Raw genomic sequence first — 24,690 nt, 5'->3', positions numbered from 1 at the left:
GGAGTGTCCACCACATGCGAGGCACTGGGGCCGGGGTGTTGGGGGACAACGAAATTGGCAAAAACCCAGTCCTCTCACTCAAGGAACAGGAAGGGTGAGAGGAGGGAGACAGATCAGCCAGCAAGGTCTGGGGTCTTCCTCCCTTGCGGAAGGCAGCCCGGCGCCCTGGCATGGGAGGGGGCAGTGAGAGGGATGGCAGGCCAGCAGGGCCAGAGACTGGCCACATACAGGGGGACTGAGCAATTAGGAAAACAGAGAGAGAATAACGGAAGCAGTCTTCTCCCCGTTGGCGGACAAAGGTACAAATGTGCAAAGGCACAAGGCTGGGATGAGCCCTGTGGTGCTGGACCAGAATCAGAGGCGTCGGTGTGAACCCATGGTTTTCTATGGGTACCGACAGGAACGGAGACACAGGGGGATGGACGTGTGAATTACACATGCATGTTTCCCACCTCTGTCCACAGAGAGGCTCTGAGAGAAGAGACATCCAGAGGCAAGAGAACATCTAGCGCCCTGGTCTTTCATTCTAAATATCACTTTCCACTCAAAGGAACGGGGTCTCCTTGGAGAAATGGCTGACTCCAGGGCTGATACAGAGACAGAACACGATGAGCCTGAAACATCTTTTGTGCCAGAAAGTAAGGAAGGGCTGGAGAATCGGTTGGGGCGGTGGGGGGGGGGGGGGGATGTTGTCAGAAGTACACAGATCCAGCTTCGAGAGGCTGCCACTGGCCACACCAGGGACCGTCTGAGCATCAAAATCGATTATGGTAGTAACAGATTATAACCCACTGGGTTAAATAGGAATCCATGAGTCTGCACTGGTATAAATGAGTAAGCGGGGAGAAGAAAACATTCTTCCCTACAGTGGAACATCAATAACAAATGTAAGAACAAATGATGGAATTACTTGGTAACCATCATAGAAATAAATAACTCAAGAAGCAGCAACAGACATTAAAACTAGTGGATGAAAGTACGATGAGGCATGCGATTTTTACTCAAAGTATCTCCCCACGAGCAGTTATTAATTACAAAGGGAAGAAAACCCATAACTTTATGTAACTCTATGGCAGCCACCATCTTAATCAAACCACGTTAACATCATCGTCATTTGGGGCAAACTGACACCGCAAGCCTCCTAATATGCTGCACTGAGATGTACGCAGCATCACGTCTGGGATATTCTGGCCCCGAATGCGTAACCTGGGTCATTTCACAAGGAAGCATCAGACAAAATGACTGTCCTGAAATCTTCAAAATGCTGGGACTTCCCTGGCGGTCCAGTGGTTAAGACTCTGCGCGTCTACCGCAGCGGGCACGGGTTCGATCCCTGGTCGGGGAACTAGGAGGATAGGATCCCACATGCTGTGCAGCGAGGCCACACACACACACGAGAGACAGCAACACGGTCAACATGATGATAGTCGAGGCAAGGCCTTAGTGTCCCAGATCAGAGTCTAGAGACAGGACCACGGAGCTGCTTGCCCCCGGACTGGATCCCCCTGTCTATAGAGGAGTTAGTGGGATAACCGGCGAGACCTGGACCTGGGTCTGGCTCTGGGAGAAGGATACATGGAATCTGTCTTCTTTGGAAATCTCAAAAAGGGTTTGGAAATAAGAAGACTGTGGGAACTCAAGAGAGGGCCAGATAATTCCACCGGAGGCGAGGTGTGTTTGGGGTACAACAGAAACGACGCTGGAGTGGGAACCCACACAGACCCCAGACTGCCACAGGATCCCCTTGACCTTGAGACAGCCCCTCTGCCACACTCAGCTGCCCATACAGAGCCGGGGGTCCCCTAAGGCCCTTCTAGCTAGGAAGACCCTGGGAATTCCATCATCAGAGAAGACCTTAAGGACAGCAGGATTCAGGCCAGCCAAGGATGGGGGTGTGGGGACGGACAGGAGGGGAGCCTGAGGGGCTGGGAGGCCCAGTCTCCCCAGTGCCCACAGGGGTGCTAGGAGGCCCCTGGCCAGGAACACTGGAAGTTCTCAGGCCCCCCTCCCCTGGGCCGGTGCCAGGGGAGCTGGAAAAGGAAAAAGACCCTGGAGAGGATGGTGGGGGGTGGCTCCACCTGCCTCGGGCCTGGGATCCCGCTGCCAGGAGGGTCTCGCCACAGCTGCAGGAAACCCCCAGGCCCAGCACCTCCATGTTCTCCGTGAGGGGTGGCAGGGGAGGGGGGAGGGCTGGGGAGGCCTGGCTCCCGTGTGTGCAGGGGGCCTGGGTGTGAGTGTGCTTGAGTGTGCAGGTGTGAGCGGGTGTGCATCCCGGCCCTGGCATCGAGGCGCCCTCTAGCGGCCCCAGCGGAAAGTGGCGTGAGGAAGAAGGGAAAATGAGCGCTGACCCTGAAGGATCTGGAAAGAGGCAGCAAAGCCAGGGGCGCAGACGATGGACAGGAGTGGGGACAGGAGGAAGGACACAGAGGGGAGAGGCTGGAGGAGAAAACAAGCCCTGAAAACAAGCGCACGCTCCCCTGGCATCCTCCTCAGGGCACAGCGCGTCTTGGAGGCTGACCCCCTGCCCAACCCTCTCAGGTCTTCACCAGGCCCCTCCCTCCCCGGGTCATAGGACGCTCCCAGATGACGAGGGGCAGGTGGGCTTGGACTGGACACATCCGGGCGGACCTGGGCCTGCAGCAAGGGGAGTCCTGAGTCCACCTTCTGAGCCCCTCTGTCCAGCGAGGGCTGACTCAGGCCCCTCTACCCGGACACACCCTCACCCACCACCCCCAGCCTGGGGCCCACCGTGCGCGAGTCCAGACACGACGGCCCTGGACGCCCATCCCGTGCTGGGGCGGCTGGGATCCCGCCCTCGGGTGGCCACCCTCCCGCAAGTCCAAGTGCGTGCGTGCGTGTGCATGCGTGCGTGTGTGCGTGTGTGTGTGTAAGCCAGGGCATGGGACCTGAGCGTGTAGGGTTACGCTGTGGGGAGGAGGTCACAGACGGCTGCGTATGCGTGGTGGCCCAGAGAAGGTGCTGATTTCAGTCGCAGGGACCGGAGCCCTCACCCTGATCCCTTCCAGATGAAACACCTCAGAGGGTGTCCTTGCACCATGCAGGGAGGCAGGAGGGGCTGGAGCGCCCACTTACAGGCCAGGGATGGGACTGCACTACAAGGACACCTGTGTCCAGAGGCTCACGGTCCTGCGTGTGAGCGGGGAGCCCGGCTGGGCCTCGGGGGTCAGGGCAGAGCTGTGCGCGGGCTCAGGGGCCTCAGGGTACTTGGGTTGGTTTCTGTTCTTAAAGGAACAGTGCTGTACTTTCAGGTGGTCTTTCTTCTAAAAAATTCCCCAAATTCACAAAACTATGGGGGTGTGGGTGGCACAAGCGTACTTTAAAAGATAACTGTTGTTCTGATGGGAGTGCTATACTTTCATCATACAATATTTGGGAGACACCCGGTGATGCAAAGATATAACCAAATCCTGCGTAACAAGCAGCTGTCTTTCCTTCCCATCTCTGCTACTTGTGCACCTATACACCTGCATCTACACTTGTGGTTTTAACCGCTGGGCTCCAGCTCTGATGCTAACAGCCCAGGACCTAGAGGGGGAAGTCAGGCTTGAACGGCAGGCCCAGCTGGAATAACCGAGTACAAGTGCCCCTGCCCTGCCTGGGCCACAGTTTCCGCAACTGCGAGCAGGAGGTGGCGACACTGACATTTCAGGGTCTGTCAATGGGGAAATGGCACCAGAGGTACAGAAACGACCTGGTGCCCACAAGTGCCCATTAAATGTCAGCAGACTCAGAATGGGTGTGCGGCTTTATTTAGCCCTGGCCTCTGGCCACTGCAGTGCCATCTTCGGCCTCCCCAGCCGGAGGTCTGCCAGCCTCCCCGGGTCATCTCTAGTGACGAGGACTCACCCCTCTCCAGGCAACCCGTTCTATTTTGGGACAGCTCTGACGCACCTTCATGGGCAGCTTCCTCTGAGGTTAAATGAGGTTCCTTCCAGCACCTTCCAGTACCCCTTCCCCCACCCCACCCCCACACAAGAGGCGAGGGGAGAGCTCAGGGTTAGCTGGCTTTAACCACAAAGCCAGCGAACATGTGACTGCTGGGGCTGCCACCTGTCACCCCCCGCAGCCAGGCCCTCGGGTGTGGTCACATGACCGACTTCGGGGCCAGACCAGCTCAAGTCACAGCTCATCCTCACGAGGCCCCTTTCCTCGAGCGGGGCTGAGTGCAGAGTGTCGTGAGAGAGAACAAGGACAGGAGGGACCCACTCGGTCCTGAGAGCCCCACGGCAGCCACTCTTGGTCGGTGAGACCCAGCGCAGGCTCGGAGCTCCCGCGAGACTGGGCTAACTGGGGGCAGGGTGCGAGAGTGCTCAGGACACAGGACCTGGAGTCAGGCAGAGCTGTGTTCGAATCCCGACTCCCACACTGGTGGGCTGTGTGGCCTCGGGCAAGTTACTCTACCTCTCTGGGCTTCCATTTCCACACGTATAAAGTGGAGTGAGAAGAGAGGCAGCCTCCAGGGCGGTTGTGAGCTTTAGATAAGCTGAAGCAAGATGAATGTGAGCACCTGTCACAGGCTCTGGCATGTGAGACACCCTCTGGGAGGCACTGCCCTGTTCTCACGTCTTCCTCGCCAGCTTGTGGCCGAGTGGGGACCGTGACCCCGGCCTCCTTCTCAGGGTGTCACACGGTTGAGGAGCAAGTGCGAGCGGCAGGTCCAGAGCACACACCTCCCGAGGTTTGTTGAGGGGCTCCTGGAACGTACTAGCTGGGCTCAGGGGGACTAGAGAACCTGCTGGGCCTTCCTCCAACCCCGTCCGCCCCGTGAGCCGTCCAGGACCCCCCGAGTACCTGCAGGTTCCTAGGAAGCAAGTTCCTCGGGCTAGGAGGCTGCTGACGGGGTCCTAACTGGGCCCCCCACAGGGCCTCGTGGCCTCACTCTGCAGCCACCTCCTGGCCTCCACCTGGGATGCCCCCCTCAGCCTGGAGCCCCCCGCCTCAGCCGGCTGGTTTCTCCAAGCAGGGTGAGGAGTCCAGCAGGGCTGTATACAGTTTGGAAACCTTTCCCCTCTTGCCCTGGGCATGAAGCAGCCTTGGTCAGGGACCAAGAAGGATAATGAGAGTCAGGGACCAGAAAGTGCTACTAGTTCTGTCCCCCAGCGAGCAGCGAGTCAGAGGGCAGGGAAGCCAAACCAGTGCAGAGGAAGCAACTCAACCCAGGAAAGCGGTGGGTGGGAGGGGATGGGGAGACGAGTGGGTCTGGCCCTGCCGATCCCACCCTGACCCCCACTGACCCCACCACCGGTGCCTACCTCTGCCTGCCCAATGCCCTCCCACCCCAGGCCCCCAGGGGTCCCTCCTCAGTCTCCCACAGGGCCCAGGGTCTAGGCAGACTGAACCGCTGGGGGCTGGCATTGCCCCCCGCAAAGCCCTAGGATGCAGGGGATGTGGGAAGGATGGCTAAAGGGTTCAGAATGATGGAGTGGCGTCTGCCCAACTGCGGTGACGGCTGCCCAGCTCTGTGAACATTTGAAAAACTACTGAATTGTACAACATACGAGTTATTTCTCAATAAAGCAGTTAGCAAAAATCCCAAAAGGAGGCATATAGGCTCAAATCTGGGTGTGCCCCCCTTCACTGTGTGACCCCCAGTGAGCTAAGGGACCTCTCAAAGCCCAGGGGTGCCTCCCACAACCTCTACCCCCGTGCAAGACCGAGGCTGCCTGCTGGGCTGACCGGCTGGCCCACCAACGTTCCACAATCGATTTCCCCGAAGATTGGTTCCCGGAGCCCTCCCCCAACTGGCAGCCAGGACTGGAGTCCGAGGGACCCAGGGGGGAGCCCCCACGCCCAGCATTAAGCCGTTCTCCCCAGCTGGGCAGGCTGCAGCCAGGCAGTAGCTGGTCACCTCCTGTTTCCCTGAAGCTACGTGGAGCCTCCTCCCCAGCTGGGAGCGTCTTCCAGAGGCCTGAGGCTCGGGAGTGTTCATCTACGCGGGCAGGAGCTCCCTCCTGGTGCACACGTGGCAATGCTCCTCGGCGGGACGGAGGGCTACCACCCACAACCCCAGCCTGCAATAGCCTCACGGTGACAACGGTGACTGCTGAAAAATTAACACCCAGGATCACTCACTTCCCTCAAATACCACCTGGCACTAGAAGAAAAATCCATTTCCTTCCGAAGGGAAACCAGAGCCTCCTCTTAAGGAAACTCTTTGAAGTCACTGGCTGCAGAGTGACGAGAGACGGGGTCAAGGGCCACACTTTGGCGGCAGCTGTGTCACGAGTGCAGCCCTGTCGGGCTCTGGGTAGCTCCACTCCAGCGTCTGGTTCCACCATCACATTCTCTGTACCCCGCATCCTTCAGCCTTGTGCAGCGTGCCTGGAACCTCAGACCCGCCAGCCCCGCTGTCCACGGGCACCCCAGCCCAAGCTGAGCTTCGGTGCGGGCGGAGCGCCAGTCCCAGCCCAGGGACACCTGGAATCCAGGCCCACTCCCTCGTGAGTCCAAAACGGCAAACTGCTCGTCAGGAACGTTCTGGACTCAGAAAACATCTCCCACCCGTGAGTAAATAACAAATAAGAGGATACCCAAAGCAGGCTCCACGTAGCCGGATTATTTACACAGCATGACCAGCGTGGGCCTTGGGCAGTGACGCCTGCCACCGTGCTTGAGAACCAGGCGCCAGCTGTGCCTTGCAGCGTGGAACGGAGGACAGGGTGACGGGGGAAGCGTTCAGGGTGTCCTCGCTCCACTTCTGGCATGTCTCCAGGAGGGGGGTCAGGTGGGGACACAAGCAGGTGTGAAGGGACAGCGAGATGTCCCGACCGCTTCCTCCTCCACTGGGGACACGCAGGGCATCGGGCTCCTGAGAAGGACGTCCCTCACCTGAATTTGCCAGAATGGGGGTACACAGGGCCTGGCCCCAGCCCCCATGGAAGATGAGGCCTGTCCTTAGGAGAGAAGGAGGGGGGCTATGGTGCCTGGGGGTGGGGACAGCAGTCCTCCCAGACGAGCCTCCCGTTATTCAGACACTGAGCCCTGCCTGTGCCCTGAAGTGAGCCTGGGACCGTGACTCCTGCAGCTCCTCAGAAGCTGAGCCCCAAGGGCTGGATGTTCCCAGTAGGAAAGCAGTGGCAAAAGCACCCACCTGGGGTAAGAGAAGGCTCCAGCCCAGCCTCTGCCTAACCTCGCTAGGTGGCCTTGGGCGAGGCTTTAGCCGTCTCAACGGGAAAGGCCTCTGGCAGCGGGGCAGCCAGCACCCTCTGGGTCTCCGGGACTCACTGTGACCGTGAGGATGTGCCAGCGATGGTCACAGGGCCCTTGGAGTCGGGATGGCATCTTGAGGAGACTGGAGGAACAGCAGCCTCCTGGCCTCAGGCTGGAAGGTTCTGCCAGCAGGCCCAGTGCGTCAGACATGCCAGGAAGGGGCAGGTGGGGAAAACGCCCGAAAGGCCTTTACCTGCCAGCCAGGTGAGGGCCACACCCTGGCTGGGCTGGACATTCACGTAGAGCAGGTACGAAAAGAAAACCTTGTATGGCTCTGTCTACAGCTCGGCTGCCCGGCTGGGCGGGGGTGTGTTTGCAAGCTGTCTGCCTCGGGAGCCTCTCTGGCTCCAAACACTGGGGTTGCTGGAAGGGATCCAGCCTCCTTCCTGCAAGGGGCCTGAGCCTCCCGCTGGTCCTGGTGGGGCAGGCCCTGTGAAGCCCTCCTTCCAAAGCTCAGGGGCCGCTGTAACCTCTCCCCACTCTGAGACTTCACACTTTTCTCTTTGGGCCATTTTCTGATAAAAGTAGAAAGAAGCGGGCTTCCCTGGTGGCGCAGTGGTTGAGAATCCGCCTGCCAATGCAGGGGACACGGGTTCGAACCCTGGTCCGGGAAGATCCCCCATGCCACAGAGCAACTAAGCCTGTGCGCCACAACTACTGAGCCTGCGCTCTAGAGCCTGCGAGCCACAACTACTAAGCCTGTGCGCCTAGAGCCCGTGCTCCGCGACGAGAGAAGCCATCGCAGTGAGAAGCCCGCGCACCGCAACCAAGAGCAGCCCCCGCTCACCACAACTAGTGAAAGGCCGCACGCAGCAAAGACCCAACGCAGACAAAAATAAATAAATTAAAAAAGAAAAAATAGAAAGAAGTGAGGGGAATGAAGATATGGAAGGTCACAGGGAGATCTCACAGCCATGGGAAAGTCCAAATCCCACACCCCCAGCAATGCCGTGGCCTCAGACAACCTCACGTGTGTGTGTGTGTGTGTGTGTGTGTGTGTGTGTGTGCGCGCGCACGCACGACTAGAAGACGCTGGCCTGAGGGGCACCTGCAGCGGGGCTGTCCAGAGGCCCTACACGGCCCCCTCCAGCCTCCCTCCCTTTCCCGTGCCAGGACGGGCAGGACATCCCGGTTTCACTTGCCTCAGCCTCCCCATCCGGCCCTTGGCCTCAAGCCAGTGGAGAAGCCATGTGGCCAGGTATGAGCGCCAAGCTCCCTCACCGCACGGCTCTCTGCCACCCGTGCCCAGTGACAAGGTCATCCTCCACCCGCCTCACTCCTCCAATTCAGTCAAGGCTGGACCAAGGCCACCAACAGGGGACACGGTGCACAGGGCTGATGCCCTGCTGACCCATCCAGTGCCCCTTGGCTCCTGTGAGGCCACTCAGGGCCACTCAGAGGGAGGCCCAGCACAGTAAGGACGCAGACCCTGCCCCTGCCCGGCTCACGTCTGGTGCAGACATGGGCCACAGTGAGCTTCAAACCTAGTGCCGCCGGCTCACAGAGGTGGCCAGAGGGGTGGAGAGCTACAGGGGCAGGCAGGGCAGCCCCAGAGGGAGGAGCTAGGTGCTGCTGGGTGACGCTGGCCCAGTCACCAGGGTACCAAAGTGCCAAGGCTGCTCACTGGCCCCAAGCCGGCTACATCTACAGAGAGGCCCGTGCAAGGTGCCATGGAGATCTCATGCACCGAGACTGCCATCTGCAGGGAGCAGGGGGCGGTGCAGGGGCCCCGCTGCCCACCAGAAATGCACTAAGCGCCGATGGACGCGAGCCGTGGAGGCAAGCTAGGACCTTCTAGTGGCCACGTGAACAAAAACAAGAACAAGCAGGTGAAATTAACACAAGGCATCAGGATTGCAACACGCAGTCAGTGTGAGATATCACGAATGAGTCTGTCACATTCTTTTTCTCCCGCTAAGTCTGAACTCTTGTGTACATGCACTTTTAACACGTCTCAATCTGGAACAGCCACATTTCAAGCGCTCCCCAGGCACCTGCGGCTCGTGGCTTCCGCACTAGACAGTGAGGCTCTAGAGATCGGCCAGGGGCAGAGAGGTCCTCCGCCTGCTTTGACGGCACGGAGCCCAGCCTCCTGTCCCGCCACGCGGCCTCCCCCTCGGGTGGCTCCATCACCACCTAACCTGCACTGAGGCTCTTCTCCCTCCGCCCTGCCTGCTAACAAAGGCAGATTTACAACCCCACAACATACAAATCAAAGGGTCTGAAATCTTAAATACCTCCACGAAAAGAGACGCTAAGCCCCACCCTCTCCACGCAGAGCCAGGTGGGGCTGCACCGGGAAGCAACAGATGTCACCAACAGCACCGGCATCACGTCCCCGTTGCTGAGGGCTCCCTGTGCGCCACGCGCTAAACAGTACTTACCTACAGCATTTCCTCAGCAATTTAAAATGATGAAGAACGGTCATGGGCAGATGCCACAAAACATTGTTCAAGAAAAGGGCAGGTTGTGAAATAATATAATACCGTTTTTATAAAGAGAAAAAAACAAAGTACTATCCTTATATTATCTACACAGAGAAGGCAGTCTGGAATGATCTGGCCAACTGCTGATGGGGTTTGTCTCTCTGGGAGACGGGGTGATGGGGGACTCAGAAAAGTGCCAACCCCGGTGGTGTACGGTAGGACACAGCCGCCTGCACGCCCACCTGCCCATTCGAGGGCTTCCCGACTGTGTGTGCGGACCTTCCTCAGTGACCCAGCGACCTAGTGGCACGCTTGGGGCCTGGGGCAGGGGCAGTACCTTCTCAGTTTATAGGGCCATGGCTTAGGCTGGGCCAGAAAGACCCCAGCTGTGGCTACATTTAATCGAGACAGACATGTTTTTCTCCCTAAGAAACCAGAAGAAGCAGCCCAGCGCAAAAAGCTACATGGCTCTCACTCTTCACCTCTGCCTCACCACCGTGCTCTCAGTTACGGAGGTGCCACTCCTGTGCTCATGGGTCAAAGGTGCTCACTGAGCTAGGCTGGCTACTGACGGGGCGGCACCAGGGGCCGGGCGGCACCGCACAGCAGAGCATCAACCACAGGGCGCTAAGTCCCACTGCTCCACAGCTTCGGGGGAAGCAGGCGCTGGGACCTCAGGCTTCCAGGCTGGCCTCTGGGAGAGAATGCTGATGCGGTTTCGGGTGGGGTCTCCCTCACTCCCTTAGGCCGGAGAGAGCCCAGGAAACCCAGGAAACCCTCGTTTGAGGACCTGGGGAAGAAAGGAGGTCCATATTTCGGGTGTGCTGGGGGCTTCAAGGTGGCCTCTGGCACCCTGGGAGGTCCAAGAGGTGGATGGAAGGGCCTTTCTGGCCCTGGACCTTAGGAGTACTGAGACTTCCTCACTCACCTTGTATCCACCTACGTGACCCAAACCCAAAGGCCGCGTGTGTCTCTCACACAGGAGCGGGCCTCGGAGTGAGGGTCAGGCCCTCTAATCTATTCCTCTGACCCCGTCTAAGCAGACCACCCAGGACTGATGTAATCCATCCCTCCCCCGACATCCAGACACCCCAGGGTGACCATGTTTTAACTAAGCCTCTCCAGCATACACAAAATGGTACTTTCTCTGAATGGCGACAATCAAAACCATCTAGAATAAGCCAAGACAACACTGATGTCTGAGATACTCTCAGGCTAAGCAAGCCAGGCCCAGACACCGCAGGGCACATCCACACGCCCCCGACAGGTGCCCGTCAGCAACCTGCCCGAGGCTAGGCTGACTTCTGACCCAGCAAAGAAGACACTCTGGAGACAGAGGTTCAACTCCAAAGTGTCGTTGACTCATCCCTGACCACAGACCCGTCATCTACAGGTGAGAGATGGATACGGTGGAGGAATAGGAGCGAGAAGGTGACCAGAGGAGCTGGGCGCCCAGGAGCTGTCCCCTCCAGGCACAGTGAAGCATCAGCCACGTTGAGGAGAGGAGTGTGGCCCAAGTTCAAGCCGGCTCTCTGTGGGAAGCAGGCTCGACGGCTGGCCAGAGCCTTCCATTTGCTGTCTCCGCACTACACCCTATTCAAATCTCGGTTCTGAAACTCAGACCCTTTTTATCTACCACTCTCTGCTACAAAAAGGCATCCAGGCCCGTCCGTAGGGGACAGTTAAAAAAAGTCATCAGATGCCCACATACTGCTCTTCCACTTGGGAAAAAGTAACCCCCTTCATTTTGGAGAAGAAAACAAACGAAAACCTGGTCACCCCAGGAATCCACGAGGCAGGCAGGCAGACGGCGGGCAGGCTGGCGCGGGGCACTTACCTGAACTTCCCGGTCCGCACCTGCAGCGCTCTCATCCCACACCGCTGGGCACCGCTGACGTCACCCACGATGTCGTCCCCGATCATGATGGCCTATCATGCAGTGAGTGAAAGGCACTCAGAAGTGATGTCAAGACAGTTTTCTTCCTGTGCTGCCTCATCTTTTTAGACATAATAAACCTCTTGACTTCATGCTTAAAACCACCACCATACAAAGGAAACGAGGTAGTATCGTCATCATATCGATTAAAAGTCAATGTACTTGAATATATCTCCCACTGCCCATCATGGGCTGCGGCTCTGAACGGTGCATATCTGGGCAATTTAAAATCAATCAGCGGGTATTAAAGTGATATAGTGCCACCAGGACACACGGCGAGGCTGACGCTATCTCACCTCTAGTCGAGCACAGGCTGAATTTTACCTTCAGCTAAATACTCTGTAACCAGGTTATTTTGCCAACCGTTGGTTCTGTGAAAACTAAGTAAATTTCTGGCAAATCTTTGCAGTCCAAGTTTAGGTTTTGCTTTCCATGCTGAATTTACTACCTATAAAAAGCAACAACAACAAAAAAAAAAACAAAAAGAAGAAAGAGCAAACAAAAATACACACTCTAACACACACACACACACACACACACACACACGAAATGCTCACAGCCTGGATATCATTTCAAAAGGCAGCCCCTCCCGCCTGAAACAACTAGAGAACCAGACAAACCAAATGCAATAACAGTTTTCAAGACACTGGACAACAGGCAATGAAGGAGGATTCCTGAGACACAGGAAACCAATGACATGGATCCTACAAATGCCGCAGCTCACTGCCTTCAGAGTTTCCAGACTGTGAGCACGGACAGGAAGAACTAGGTACAGCCCAGACTCCCTGAATTGAGGACACGGAGCTAAGAGCTGGGAGATTAAGGCGGAGCGTCCGAGAAGAGAGGGCTACCCGGAGAACTGTGGAGCTCTACAGAGGGTCCCCCCGAATGATGCAGTGTTGGATAGACTTCTAATGAGCGCAGGCAAGTGAGGAAACCACCCGAGGCCAGGGAAAGAATCACACCAAAGATTAAAACAGTGCCGGGACCTCACACAGGGCTGGGTTTAGTGTCTGTTCCCACCAGCCAGACTGGAAAATCTCATAATTCACAGGGCACTGAGTAGCATTCTCAGAAGCGTCTTGCCTCAGCAGTGAGGAAGAATTAGCCCTGGACTAAACGCTGCTCTGCCTCCCAAACCTTCAAAGCAAGATCTGGAAGGATCAAATTGTTTCCAAGTGATTTAACTGCATCCCAGAACAAAACACAAAAATATTTATTGGCGTATAAAAATATCTCGCACTCACAAAAGGTACAATTCACAGTGTCTGGCATCCAATTAAAAAAATAATCAGACGTGCAAAGATGACAGATATCACACGCAGCGAAGAGGAAAATCAACCAAAACAGACCTGGAACGGACACACATGTGGGAATTAGCAGACAAGGGCATTAAATCCGTTACTGTAACTGTATTCCACACGTTCCCAAAGTTAAGTAGAGAGACATGGAAGGTAAAAGAAAAGATCCAAACCAAGCTTCTAGAGGTGAAAACTACAATGTCTGGACTGAAAAAAACAACAACAACAACACTGGATGAGATTAAATCCAGATTAGACAATGCGGAAAAAAGATTTATGAACTTGAAGACACAGCAATAAAAACTATCCAAAATGAAACACAGGGAGAAAAAATAACTTTGTGTGTGTGTGTGTGGTACGCGGGCCTCTCACTGTTGTGGCCTCTCCCGTTGCGGAGCACAGTCTCCGGACGCGCAGGCTCAGCGGCCATGGCTCAAGGGCCCAGCCGCTCTGCGGCACATGGGATCTTCCCGGACCGGATGGCTCAAGGGCCCAGCCGCTCTGCGGCACGTGGGATCTTCCCGGACCGGGGCACGAACCCGTGTCCCCTGCATCGGCAGGCGGACTCTCAACCACTGCGTCATCAGGGAAGCCCCCAGAAAAAATAATTTTTAAAAAATGAACAGAGAAACAGTGAGCTATGACAAAACTTCCAACAGCCTGGTGTAACTGGAGTCCCAGGAAGCAAGATGAGAGAGGGGGAGACAGAAACAATATTTGAAGAAATAATGGCTGAAAAATTTCCAAAGTCAACAAAAATGACAAATCCGCAGCTCCGAGATCCCAATCAGTACCAAGCACAAGAAACATGAAGAAAACGGTATCAAGGCACAACATAATCAAACTGCTCAAAGTCAGCGACAAGGAGGAAATCTTAAAAACAACTGGAGGGGAAAAAAAGGCATGTACAAAGAGAAACAAGGATAAGACATCAGATTTCTCGTTGAAAACATGGAAATGAGCAAACAGTGGAACACCACCTTGGTACTGAAAAGGGGGGAAATGCTTACCTAGGATTCTATATGCAGCAAAATTATCTTTCAGAGCAAAGATGAAATAAAGACATTCCAGATATCTGAAGCTAAAAGACTTCATCACCAACAGATCCACACACAAGAAATGTAAAAGGAAGTTCTTTAGGCAAAAGGAAAACGGTACTTAAATAGAAATACGGATCTACACAAAACGGAACGGACAGCACCAGAAAGGGTACCCATGGGCACAGGGTGACCTTTCTGCCGCTTCCCTCTGTTCTTCTACTGGCCAACTCCTAACAGTCTGTCTGGACTCAGCTCAGGTGACCACCACCTTTCAACCCCCGGCTGGGTTTGGGGAGTCCCCAAAACATTCTGTGATTACCCCCTTGAATTGTATACACCTCCTGTGTTATAATGTTCCCTTCACTTATCTCTCTCCTCCAAAACTGTGTGAGTTCCTTGAGGGCAGGCTCTGTGCTGATCCTGGAGCTCAGCTGATGACCAACACGAGTTTGTTGAGTGAGTCAGTGCTCTGAAATAAGGCATGGCTGTGCATGTCTGGAGACACTTAGGAGGTCCAGCCAACAGAACTGCTCAGTGTTCGCCAACCAAACGAGCGGGAGTGGGTGGCATAGTCCGCATCCGTGTTGCCAAAACTTTAGTCACCAGTGGGTGCCCATTCGACATATCAACCTGTATTAATATTACTGTTTAAATTGATTCATAATCTTTACATAAATAAATGTGCTTCTTTTAAGAAAAAAGGAGCAGCCTCCCTGACTCAACTGCCACACTGATTAAAAGAAAAGCTTCAAAATATTTTCAGGAAACGATCCTGCTAGTGGAAGAAAAGTCTAATGCCTCAGACACCAAATGCATTCCAGATACGCTCCCAAGTCCGATCAGAAATGTCCTTGGTGGGAGGTCAGACAGGCCTGACAAACCGGGCTCCCCGTAGCAGGGTGAGTGTCCTGATGTTGATGGGATAGAAATTTTGAAACTGACAGTTATTCCACAACTTTCCTCTGGAATTCAGACGCTAGGTAGGGCTAACCAATGAATAAATACATAAACCGAAACCAAGAAAACTAAAAATGGTGACCATGGACTTCCCGGGTAGCACAGTGGTTAAGAATCTGCCTGCCAATGCAGGGGACACGGGTTCGATCCCTGGTCTGGGAAGATCCCACATGCCACAGAGCAACTAAGCCTGTGCGCCACAACTAGTGAGCCTGTGCTCTACTGCCCGCGTGCCCCAACTACTGAAGCCCGCACGCTTAGAGCCTGTGCTCCGCAACAAGAGAAGCCACCACGATAAGAAGCCCATGCGCAGCAACAAAGAGTAGCCCCTGCTTGCCACAACTAGAGAAAGCCCACGTGCAGCAACAAAGACCCCATGCAGCCAAAAAAAGAATGAATTAATTAATTTTTTTTAAAAAAAGTGATGACTGTGAAGCATTTGCAAACCAGGGGACTCTTACACATTAATTTGGACTCTGCCTGTGAGGAGAGGAGTCCAGATGGAATTTGCCTTCCAGCTCGGAGTGGGAGGGGTGGGGGGCAGTGAATCCAGAGGCAGGCCCTATGCGACCAGCAGAATGGACAGACTGAGCTCAAGTCGCAGACGCGGCCAGAGCAACTGGGCCTGAATCCCAGCTCTGCTATTTGCTAGCCCTGTGATCTTGTGATCCACTTCAGTCTGTAAAATGGGTACAATTGGTGTGGTGTTTAAACAAAATCACGTAAGTTAAGCATCAAGGACAGTGCCTGGACATAATAAGTTATCTATACATGTTTAAAAGGAAAAAATATTAGGAAATGTTCTGCTGAGGAAACTCCTAATCTAACCCTATTGGAGACAGTCCACAGTCTTTACGACAGGGCTCCAGTGCCTCAGCTCCTTTGTATCAGGTCCTCTATAGGCCAGGCAGTGGGGACACAGTGAGTCAGAAACACAGTCTCCACCTTTGTGAAGCTCCCAGCGGAAGGCAGAAGACGGATGTTCATGAGGTAATTTCACAAACACAGAGCCGGGACCTGTGATAAAGCACAGGGAGGAAAAGTGCAGGAGGCTGTCACGTCTAACCTTGTGGGGCTGGTGGTGGTCAGGGAAGCCTTCCTAGAGGAGGTGAGGTTTTGAGCTTGGATCTGAAGAGCAAGAGGGGTCAACCAGGTTAGGGGGTATAGGGGAAGGGGTGAGAGCCTTCTCCGAAGAAGACACCACATGTGTGTTAATCCTCTACCAGGGCAGGCCACACACGAATTCCCAAAAGCACAGACATTAAGCCTGAAGCACATGTCCTCGGAAACATCTCCCAAACAGGACTTCAAATAACGAGGAATCACGAGGAGCTTGTGGACGAGGACAAAGACTGAGCTGGTGCGGCCCCAGATGCCAGGGAGGTAGTTTCAGGCAAACACGAGGCTTTTCTAACAATAAGCATGGGCTGCCTCGGAGGTACCAGGCCCCTGTCACTTAATCACATTCCAGCAGAGGAGCTACTGGGGGACACTGGCCCCCGGGGGAGCTTGAGCAGGTGGCTGATGACCACCAGGGCTGAGAATTCTGCCAACTGCTGGGAGCCACCGCCCCTGAGAGACATACGAGGTACCTGAAATAAACTGCACTTTGTCCCCGTGAATCTTCTAAACTTCATACTTCTCACTAATTTCCTCTGGTCTTTCCTCCACCTAAACCCATGTTTCCCAATGTGTTATGCATACTGGTGATATGCTATTTGATTTTAGGTAGAACAGGATATAACTTTTTTTTTTTTAACATCTTCATCGGAGTATAATTGCTTTACAATGTTGTGTTAGTTTCTGCTGTATAACCAAGTGAACCAGATATATATATATACATATATCCTCATATCCCCTCCCTCTTGGGTCTCCCGCCCACCCTCCCTATCCCTCCCCTCTAGGTGGTCACAAAGCACCGAGCTGATCTCCCCGTGTGATATAGCTGCTTCTCACTAGCTATCTATTTTACATTTGGTAGTATATATAAGGACAAACTTTTTTTTTTTTTTTTTTTTTGCAGTACGCGGGCCTCTCACCGCTGGGGCCCCTCCCATCGCGGAGCACAGGCTCCGGACGCGCAGGCTCAGCAGCCATGGCCCACGGGCCCAGCCGCTCCGTGGCATGTGGGATCCTCCCGGACCGGGGCACGAACCCGTGCCCCCTGCATTGGCAGGTGGACTCTCAACCACTGCGCCACCAGGGAAGCCCAAGGACATACATTTTTAATGTAATCCTTTGTATTTATTTTTAGAGTAATCTATTTACGGTGAGTGATTCTGGTCTTCCATTTATAGTAGAGATCGAAAGTTTTTTTAAAAATACATTTAAGTTTATAAAATGAATCAATTTAAAGAAACATTAAGTAAATAATAGTGCCAGGGGCAAGTACCCAGATATGGTAAAATTGGAATTTTTTTTCCTAGAATGAGTGATGCTGGGGAAAACACTGCCAAATCCAAATGGGTTTAATTTTCGTGTCTACAAGCTCCCATGCAGCTGTGTGGAAATCATCAGTCACCCAAGAGAAAGAGCCAGTGGCGACGCGTGTTCCTTGAAGTGGGACCCGCCATGAGACTGCTGCACGCACACGTGAGTCTAAGGGTATCTGCAAAGCCAGGGTCACCTGGGCAACCACACAGCTCACCTGGGAGGAGAGGGCTGGGGCAGGTGGGCACCTGGCTTAGGCAGCCGGACCAGCCACAAGCCCCAGTGTGAGACCCTACTTTGCCCTTCTCAAAGAGCTGTCCTGACACTGTTAGGTCAGCCTCTACACGTCCACAGCATTCCAGCTTAGGACCCTGTCCATTGCTGCCAGGGGTTCCGGGGGCCACCTTTCTAGAAGGTTCCTTGGAAATGGAACCGTCTTCCTATGATTAAACGTCATGCCTGGCATCTTCCACGCTCTGTGGGGAAAATAAAATTTTGTGCATGTGCACTTGTGCATGAAGCAGAGATTCCTCCCCCCTCAGAACAGAGACTGCTGGGTCTGCCTGGGCGAGGGCATTTTTCGGTGTGGCCCACGGAAGTGGAACCAGAGAAATCTGGGCCATCGGAGGAAGAACACCAGAAGCAGCAGCTATGGTTCTGCACGATAAGCCACTGGTCAAGCCCAGGCAGAGCCCAGAGCCGCGTGTGAGGGCAGGGGCAGGGTGCGGGGACCCGGTGGGTGTGCGGCCGCCCGCCGCAGTGAAGCCTGTCTGGGCCAGCCTGTGGGCTCCGCATACCAAAACGCGTTCCAGCCCCTGGGGATTTCACAGATTTACTATCGGTGAAGGGCAATAACCACGAAAGGAGGAGCAATTATTGCCAAATCATTTAGGATTTAAAAAATCACTGGCAAGAAGATAGAGGTCAAGAGGTGCGCCGTCAGGGGAAATAAAAAAACCCTACCTGTCAGGTCTGGGTTGCACTTCCTTTCTGACTGCAATATGGTTCAGGGAAGCTGGGGATGCACACCAAGAGGTCGGACTCCAACAGAACAGAGATCCAAGAGCCAGAGGCGGCACCAGAGCCCTTTAGGCAGGTTTTCTGGTTTGGGTTCAAAATGCAGATTCATTCATCCTTCTTAAATATTCGTCTGCCCGCCATGGTCTCCTCTTTGCCATCCTAGGTGCCAGGGGCAGAACCCATTCCAACAGGCGGCGACGTCTGGAACGCAACTTCCAACGCCAAAGAGCTTTCCCAAGAAAGCCCACGTTTCACGAAATTTCTGATTATTCCCAGGGCTCTGCCAGGAGGAACACTTCTGCCCCCATGGGGCAACGAACAGCAGGGCTGTTGGTGAAAGAGCAGTGGGCTTGGCCTGCACTTCAGCCCCGAGGGACAGACAGCCCCACTTGGAGAGGCCTCGAGATGACACCTAGCATTGGGAAGAGCCCTAGACCCTCAGCCTGCAGGCTCAGAGAAACCGGGCCTCCTCCGACACCCGGAGGTGGCTCGTCACTAAGGAATTTCCCCCACCGTCTGACACATTCGTAAGGAATAATACCAACACAGCAAAACTCGAGGAAACTATTTTATAAAAAGTAAGAAACAATGGTGTTGGTGAGGCTGTTGGAAAATGAGCACCTGCATATACGGCTGGGAAGGAAGCTGAATTGACACGGCGTTCCTGAAATAGAAACGAACGCTGTGCATCGTGGCCTGACAACTGTACCTCTAGGATTTCTAAGAAAATAATTTAAAATATACAAAAGGACATATACATACAAGGGTGTTCACTAGGGTTAATGTACAAGAGGGAAATTGGAAGTAATCTAAACGTCCAACAACAGCGGACTGGGGAAGCACGTTACGGTAGCGAGGGGATGAAAGGTAGCCTCGGCTAAAGAACATTACGGTGGTCCCTATGACAGAATGCTCTGTAGCCACAAAAATTACTTTGTGGAGGTGCCTGAATTCGCACAAAGGAAATAGTTCCCAATATTAAGCCGGGGCGGCGGGGGAGGGGAACGGGAATTGGGTTTCAAATAGCAGATACGGGATTATCCAATTTTGTGTTAAAAACGTGTATACACAGGGACTCCCCTGGTGATCCAGTGGATAAGACTCCGGCTCCCAGCACAGGGGGCTCGGGTTTGGTCCCTGGTCAGGGAACTAGATCCCACATGCCACAACAAAGAGCCCTCATGCCACAACTAAAAGGATCCTGCATGCCGCGACTAAAGACCCTGCACGCAGAAACGAAGATCCCGCGTGCAGCGACTAAGACCCAGCACAGCCAAATAAATAAATAATTTTCTTTTTAAATGTACATATACAGGAATTCCCTGGCAGTCCAGTGGTTAGGACTTGGCGCTTTCACTGCTGGGCCTGGGTTCGATCCCTGGTCAGGGAACTAAGATCCCGCAAGTCGAGCAGTGCAGCCAAAAAAAAAAAGTATATGTAGACACCAACAAATTGGAAGGGCTAAGCATGAGTTGTGTCATCGCAGGTTAGTGGAAGGATGAACATTTTTTTCCCTTGTACTTTCTGAACTTTATTCATCCCCTTAACAAACATGAGCTACTTCACAATCAGATTAAAAAACTGTGTTTTGAGGAGAAGAAAATAAAATCTACTAAAAAGGCTTTAGGGGAGGAAGTATCTTAGGGAAAACTAAGACATGAGGCTCTAAAGCTCCCTTATGACCGAGACGGGGCACAAGGCAGCCCCAGAGCTGGCATTTCCTGGAAACCCCCGCCCGTGGCTGGTTGAGGCACCGCTCAGGTTCTCTCTGTCCCGGGGCTCACACCGTCCCAGCAAGTGGTCCCTGAACTGACACCCAAAGACCATGCACACCGCTGTGGGAAAGATGGGCCAGGCGGAGGGCCCAGCCCACGAAGGGGAGAAGACAGGCCTTCCACGCACAGACCTGAGGGAGAGGAGGTCCCCACGCAGACGTTCACTCCCCACCCACAAGGCCTCCCCACTGAGGGTACAGACTGTCCCCATAACCCCACAGCTATAATTAATGCCCTGAGAACCAGGGAGCAAAATGATGGGGCAAAGTCCATGTTTTGTGCCCGGCCCTCTTTGGATAAACCCACAAACCTCGCCCCTTTTTTGATAGGCTGTCCTGAGAGTCCTCACCTTCACCACCCAAGATCTTGCTTAACTTTACTTTCTATATTGGGCCAACAAGACAGATTTTAATGTTTTTCACAACAGAAAATGATATTGCACTGCTAACTACGCTTTTTCTAACCTAAGCATTCTGCTGTGTTGCTGGCCTCTCCTTGAGAACTGGGGAGCAGCAGAGACCTGGAGGGGGCTGGGTCCTGGCCTCACCCCACAGCGGCAGAGTAACCCTGGCTTCAGCAGGAGACGTTCCTGTGACTACTCCTCAGTGCCCTGGTTCTCAACTGGGGGCGATTTTGCTCCCCTGGGACATTTGGCAACGTCTGGGGACATCTGTGGTTTCACAGCTGGGGGAGGAGGGCAGTACCCCCCACCACAAATAATGATCTGACCCCAAAATGTCAGTAGTGCCGAGGCTGAGAAATCCTTAACCTTAACCTTAAGACGGGAATGAAAGTACCTACGACAGCGGATTGGAGTAAGGATTTCACGAAGTAAATGGGTATGTGACAGATCCTGGGTGTGCCCAGCACAAGTGCTCAAAGTATTCAAGGTCCTTCCTCTCGAAGCCTCGGGTTCCTCATCTGTGAAATGGGCACCCCCAGCTTCCAGGCTGCCTGCACGCTGGCTTCTGGTGCTGACTAAACACTCTGGTCTGAGCAGACCCAATTTCCACTAAACCTGCACAATTCGTAACTGATGGAATTTCTTATGATTATGGAAAACTGCCAAAACCTTCACATCATTCGGGCTTTAGTATGAAGCTGTAAAACCACCCACCGATTCGGAAGCCTTAAAGCATGAGAATTAGGTATTTCTTGAAGTAGCCTTTAAGGTATGTTATTCTTCGCCTTATTACTGAATCCTAGAAAGGGCCTGGTTACCGCTAAGAGGTTTGAATTTCCAATCTATTAGAGTAATACCAGCAATCTGTTATTTCTAGGCTATTGAGGAAAGGTTAAAATGAAAATTGGATTTGGGGAGTTATATCCATTCTGAGCGCAGGTGGAAAACTCCTCAGCAGCAAGAAGCAAGTCTGGATCTGGGAAGAAGCAGTTACCGAGGGAAATGACTGGTGATAACTTTATTGATTAAAGCAGCTTGAAAATTTTAAGGTTTGCCACAGCCCGGCACTTCAGCAGCAAGACAGCCCCTCAAAGCCATTTTTCGTTAAAAAGAGAGAAGCAGGAGCAGAGAATTATTACCTTGTGCATAACACACAGTTCGTTCAAAATGGCCTTATTTTGAAATACTGCTTTAAAATGTCTACACATCCCGAGGCTCAAGCAGTATTTCAAAATGTTCTAAATTAACATTTTAGAAAAACGGTGAGGTGGGGTGTTAAGAACATGCAACCACCGCTCAACTGTGTGTCAAGAGGGGAGACAGAGACAGCGTGATAATGTGGCAGGTAAATAAGATTCAGCTCTGCCACGTGGGCTCAGAGCCGCCAGAGAAAACAATTCCTTAGCGACCCAGGGCCACAGATGCTCGCGATGCCTGGACAGCACAGGGACCCCAGCCTCAGCCGACACGCCAGGAATCCAAGCTCCTGACCCGCCACCCCAGACTGCACGGCCCGGCATCCGCCAAATGAGAAGCCTGATCAACCTGACCCCCAGAAGGGCCTCAGCTCCTCTTTGGGGTGTGGGGAGCGCAGTTTCTCTTTCAGAATGTAAAAGACACTGACCGTGAAAGTAACTGGAAAACACCAAACAAACAAACAAACAAAAGGGGGGGAGGGGATTAACCAAGGTCAACTCTACAAAGACAACCAAAGATAAGGTCTTAATATTCAGTTTCTCTGGTCTTAATTTCTAGGCAGTGACAGCTTTTTGTTTTGTTGATTGGGGACGGCAGGGGGTTGGGGGGGCGCCGGGGGGATGGTTGTGGCCACAGTGCTTACGTAATTCTAAATACTCAGATTTTTATCTCAGATTACAACAGTGGCGTTCCTCCCACTCTATAACAAATGATCTTAAGAATTTACTCTCTCAGGGACGTCCCTGGCGGTCCAGTGGCTAAGACTTCGCCTTCCAATGAAGGGAGTGCAGGTTCGATCCCTGGTCGGGGAGCCAAGATCCCACATGCCTTGCGGCCAAAAAACCAACATACAAAACAGAAGCAATATCGTAACAAGTCCGATAAAGACTTGAAGAATGGTCCACATCAAAAAAAAACTTTGAAAAAAAAAAGAATTTGCTCTCGCAAATTCACCCTGTAAGTAGGATACAAATGTATACATAGTGGGTCATATTTTAAAAATGGAAAGATAAGCCATGATATTTATAAAAATGGCTACGATGAGAGATGGGTGGGAAGACAATAGAAGGAAAAGGACAGGAGCCAGACTTCCTTGAATGTATCTTGTTCCGTGGATTTAATTTCGGAACCACATGAATTTTTACATAACTACGAAACAAGTTTAAATGTTGAAAAACCAACTCCTTAAAAACTGGAAGTAAAGTGACTTCAAGGAGGGTCCTGTTGGTGACACACTTACCCAGCGGAATGATGGTAGCTTTAAAAACAGTATTTTGGCTGTAAATCTCTAGAGGGATATATTCTAAGCCAAAAAAGAACTGTCAAAAAAAGAAATCTTGAACAGCACCGGTAATCAGCCTTATCATATTTAGGAATCAGCAGCCACAGTGATGCTGTGTCTCACAGTCCAGTCCACGGCAATCACAACCCTGACCCAGCCTTGGTGGCACTGATAGAACTGGTGGTGGCACCCACTCTTTTGTGCCTGGCTTCTCTCACACAGCATAATGTTTTTGAGATTCAAGATTCTTGTGTGTATTATGGGCTAAAACAAATGATTATGTCGGCATTCTCGTGAGCCAGGATTTTTGACATGGCAAAAAGGAAATACAGACACAAGATGGGTGATCCAGTAAAAACCCACAGGCCTAAATCTGGATCAGAAGTTTCAGTATGGGGCTTCCCTGGTGGCGCAGTGGTTGGGAGTCTGCCTGCCGATTCGGGGGGCGCGGGTTCGTGCCCCGCTCCGGGAGGATCCCACGTGCCGCGGAGCGGCTGGGCCCGTGGGCCGTGGCCGCTGGGCCTGCGAGTCCGGAGCCTGTGCTGGAAAGGTCACGACAGTGAGAGGCCCGTGTACCGCAAAAAAAAAAAAAAAAAAAAAAAGAAGTTTCAGTATGAACTCATTATGCACTTCATCTTTCTTTTTTTTTTTTTGCAGTACACGGGCCTCTCACTGTTGTGGCCCCTCCCGTTGCGGAGCGCAGGCTCCGGACGCGCAGGCTCAGCAGCCATGGCTCACGGGCCCAGCCGCTCCACGGCATGTGGGATCTTCCCAGACCGGGGCACGAACCCGCGTCCCCTGCATCGGCAGGCGGACTCCCAACCACTGCGCCACCAGGGAAGCCCTGCACTTCATCTTTAAAGATACATATTTTTTCAACCCTTGTAGACTAAGTCTTGGAAATGATGACCAACCCAATAACAGTAAGAACGGTTAATATCCCGACTATGGTTTCTGAATACTATTTTCCACTAAAGGTAAGCGTGGCTCCTTGGAAGGATGGCAGACTCTAGGCCTAGGGCAGGAAGTGTGCAAGGCAGGTGTTATCCTGTCATAACAGGAGTAAAGCACCTCAGAGACCTCTGGGGTCAGGACAACAGGACTCAGAGGGCAGCTGGAAGAGGCTCCCACTGGTCAAAGATGCAGTACTTTGAATACGAATAACTGCAATGGATTGGAACACGTCAAATATGCTTTTGTCTATTTATAGTCATATATGTAGTTTTAAACCTCCAAGGTATTGGGAGGGTGTTAGAGAATCAATCATTCTGAAAACTAATAAATAACAAGAAAGAAATAGGCATTTATCTGTAGTTTCCTATATGAACTGTACTTCAGGGGAACGCATAGTTCGTGGGGCGTTTTCCTATCCAGAGGTAATCCAGAGAAGAAATGGAAAAGGAATGACAGAATTCAAATATCACCATTTTGCAGCCCTTAATGAATGAATGGGGTTAACGCACCAATCACCAATGGCTGCTAACGCCACCGAAGGAGACACCCGGACATTCTGAACCTCCTAAGGGAGGCCACAACACCACCCAGAAAGCAGTCATCAAAAAAACTGAAACAGATTCTGCCTAAGCTTCTAGATCTAACTATCAACATTCAGGAAGCAGGGAGAACAGGGGAGCACGAGACAGGACACCACTGAGGCGCAATCAACAAAATCCTCACTGTGGGAAACTCTACA

The 24,690-nt window shown here is 53.0% G+C and overlaps 1 protein-coding gene across 1 annotated transcript in view; it reads right to left on the bottom strand.

Moving 5' to 3' along the window:
- The window catches only part of LHPP (phospholysine phosphohistidine inorganic pyrophosphate phosphatase), a 136,103-nt gene that overhangs the window by 76,916 nt on the left and 34,497 nt on the right, over positions 1-24,690 (bottom strand). The window contains exon 6 of the mRNA XM_032608227.1: positions 11,494-11,585. Coding sequence (XP_032464118.1) covers positions 11,494-11,585 — 92 coding nt within the window. The remainder of the gene's footprint in view (positions 1-11,493; positions 11,586-24,690) is intronic.

Source organism: Phocoena sinus, chromosome 16, assembly GCF_008692025.1.
Source record: "Phocoena sinus isolate mPhoSin1 chromosome 16, mPhoSin1.pri, whole genome shotgun sequence".
Lineage (NCBI taxonomy): Eukaryota > Metazoa > Chordata > Mammalia > Artiodactyla > Phocoenidae > Phocoena > Phocoena sinus.
The sequence above is the reverse complement of the archived record's forward strand: the minus strand, read 5'-3'. Positions and strand labels throughout refer to the sequence as shown.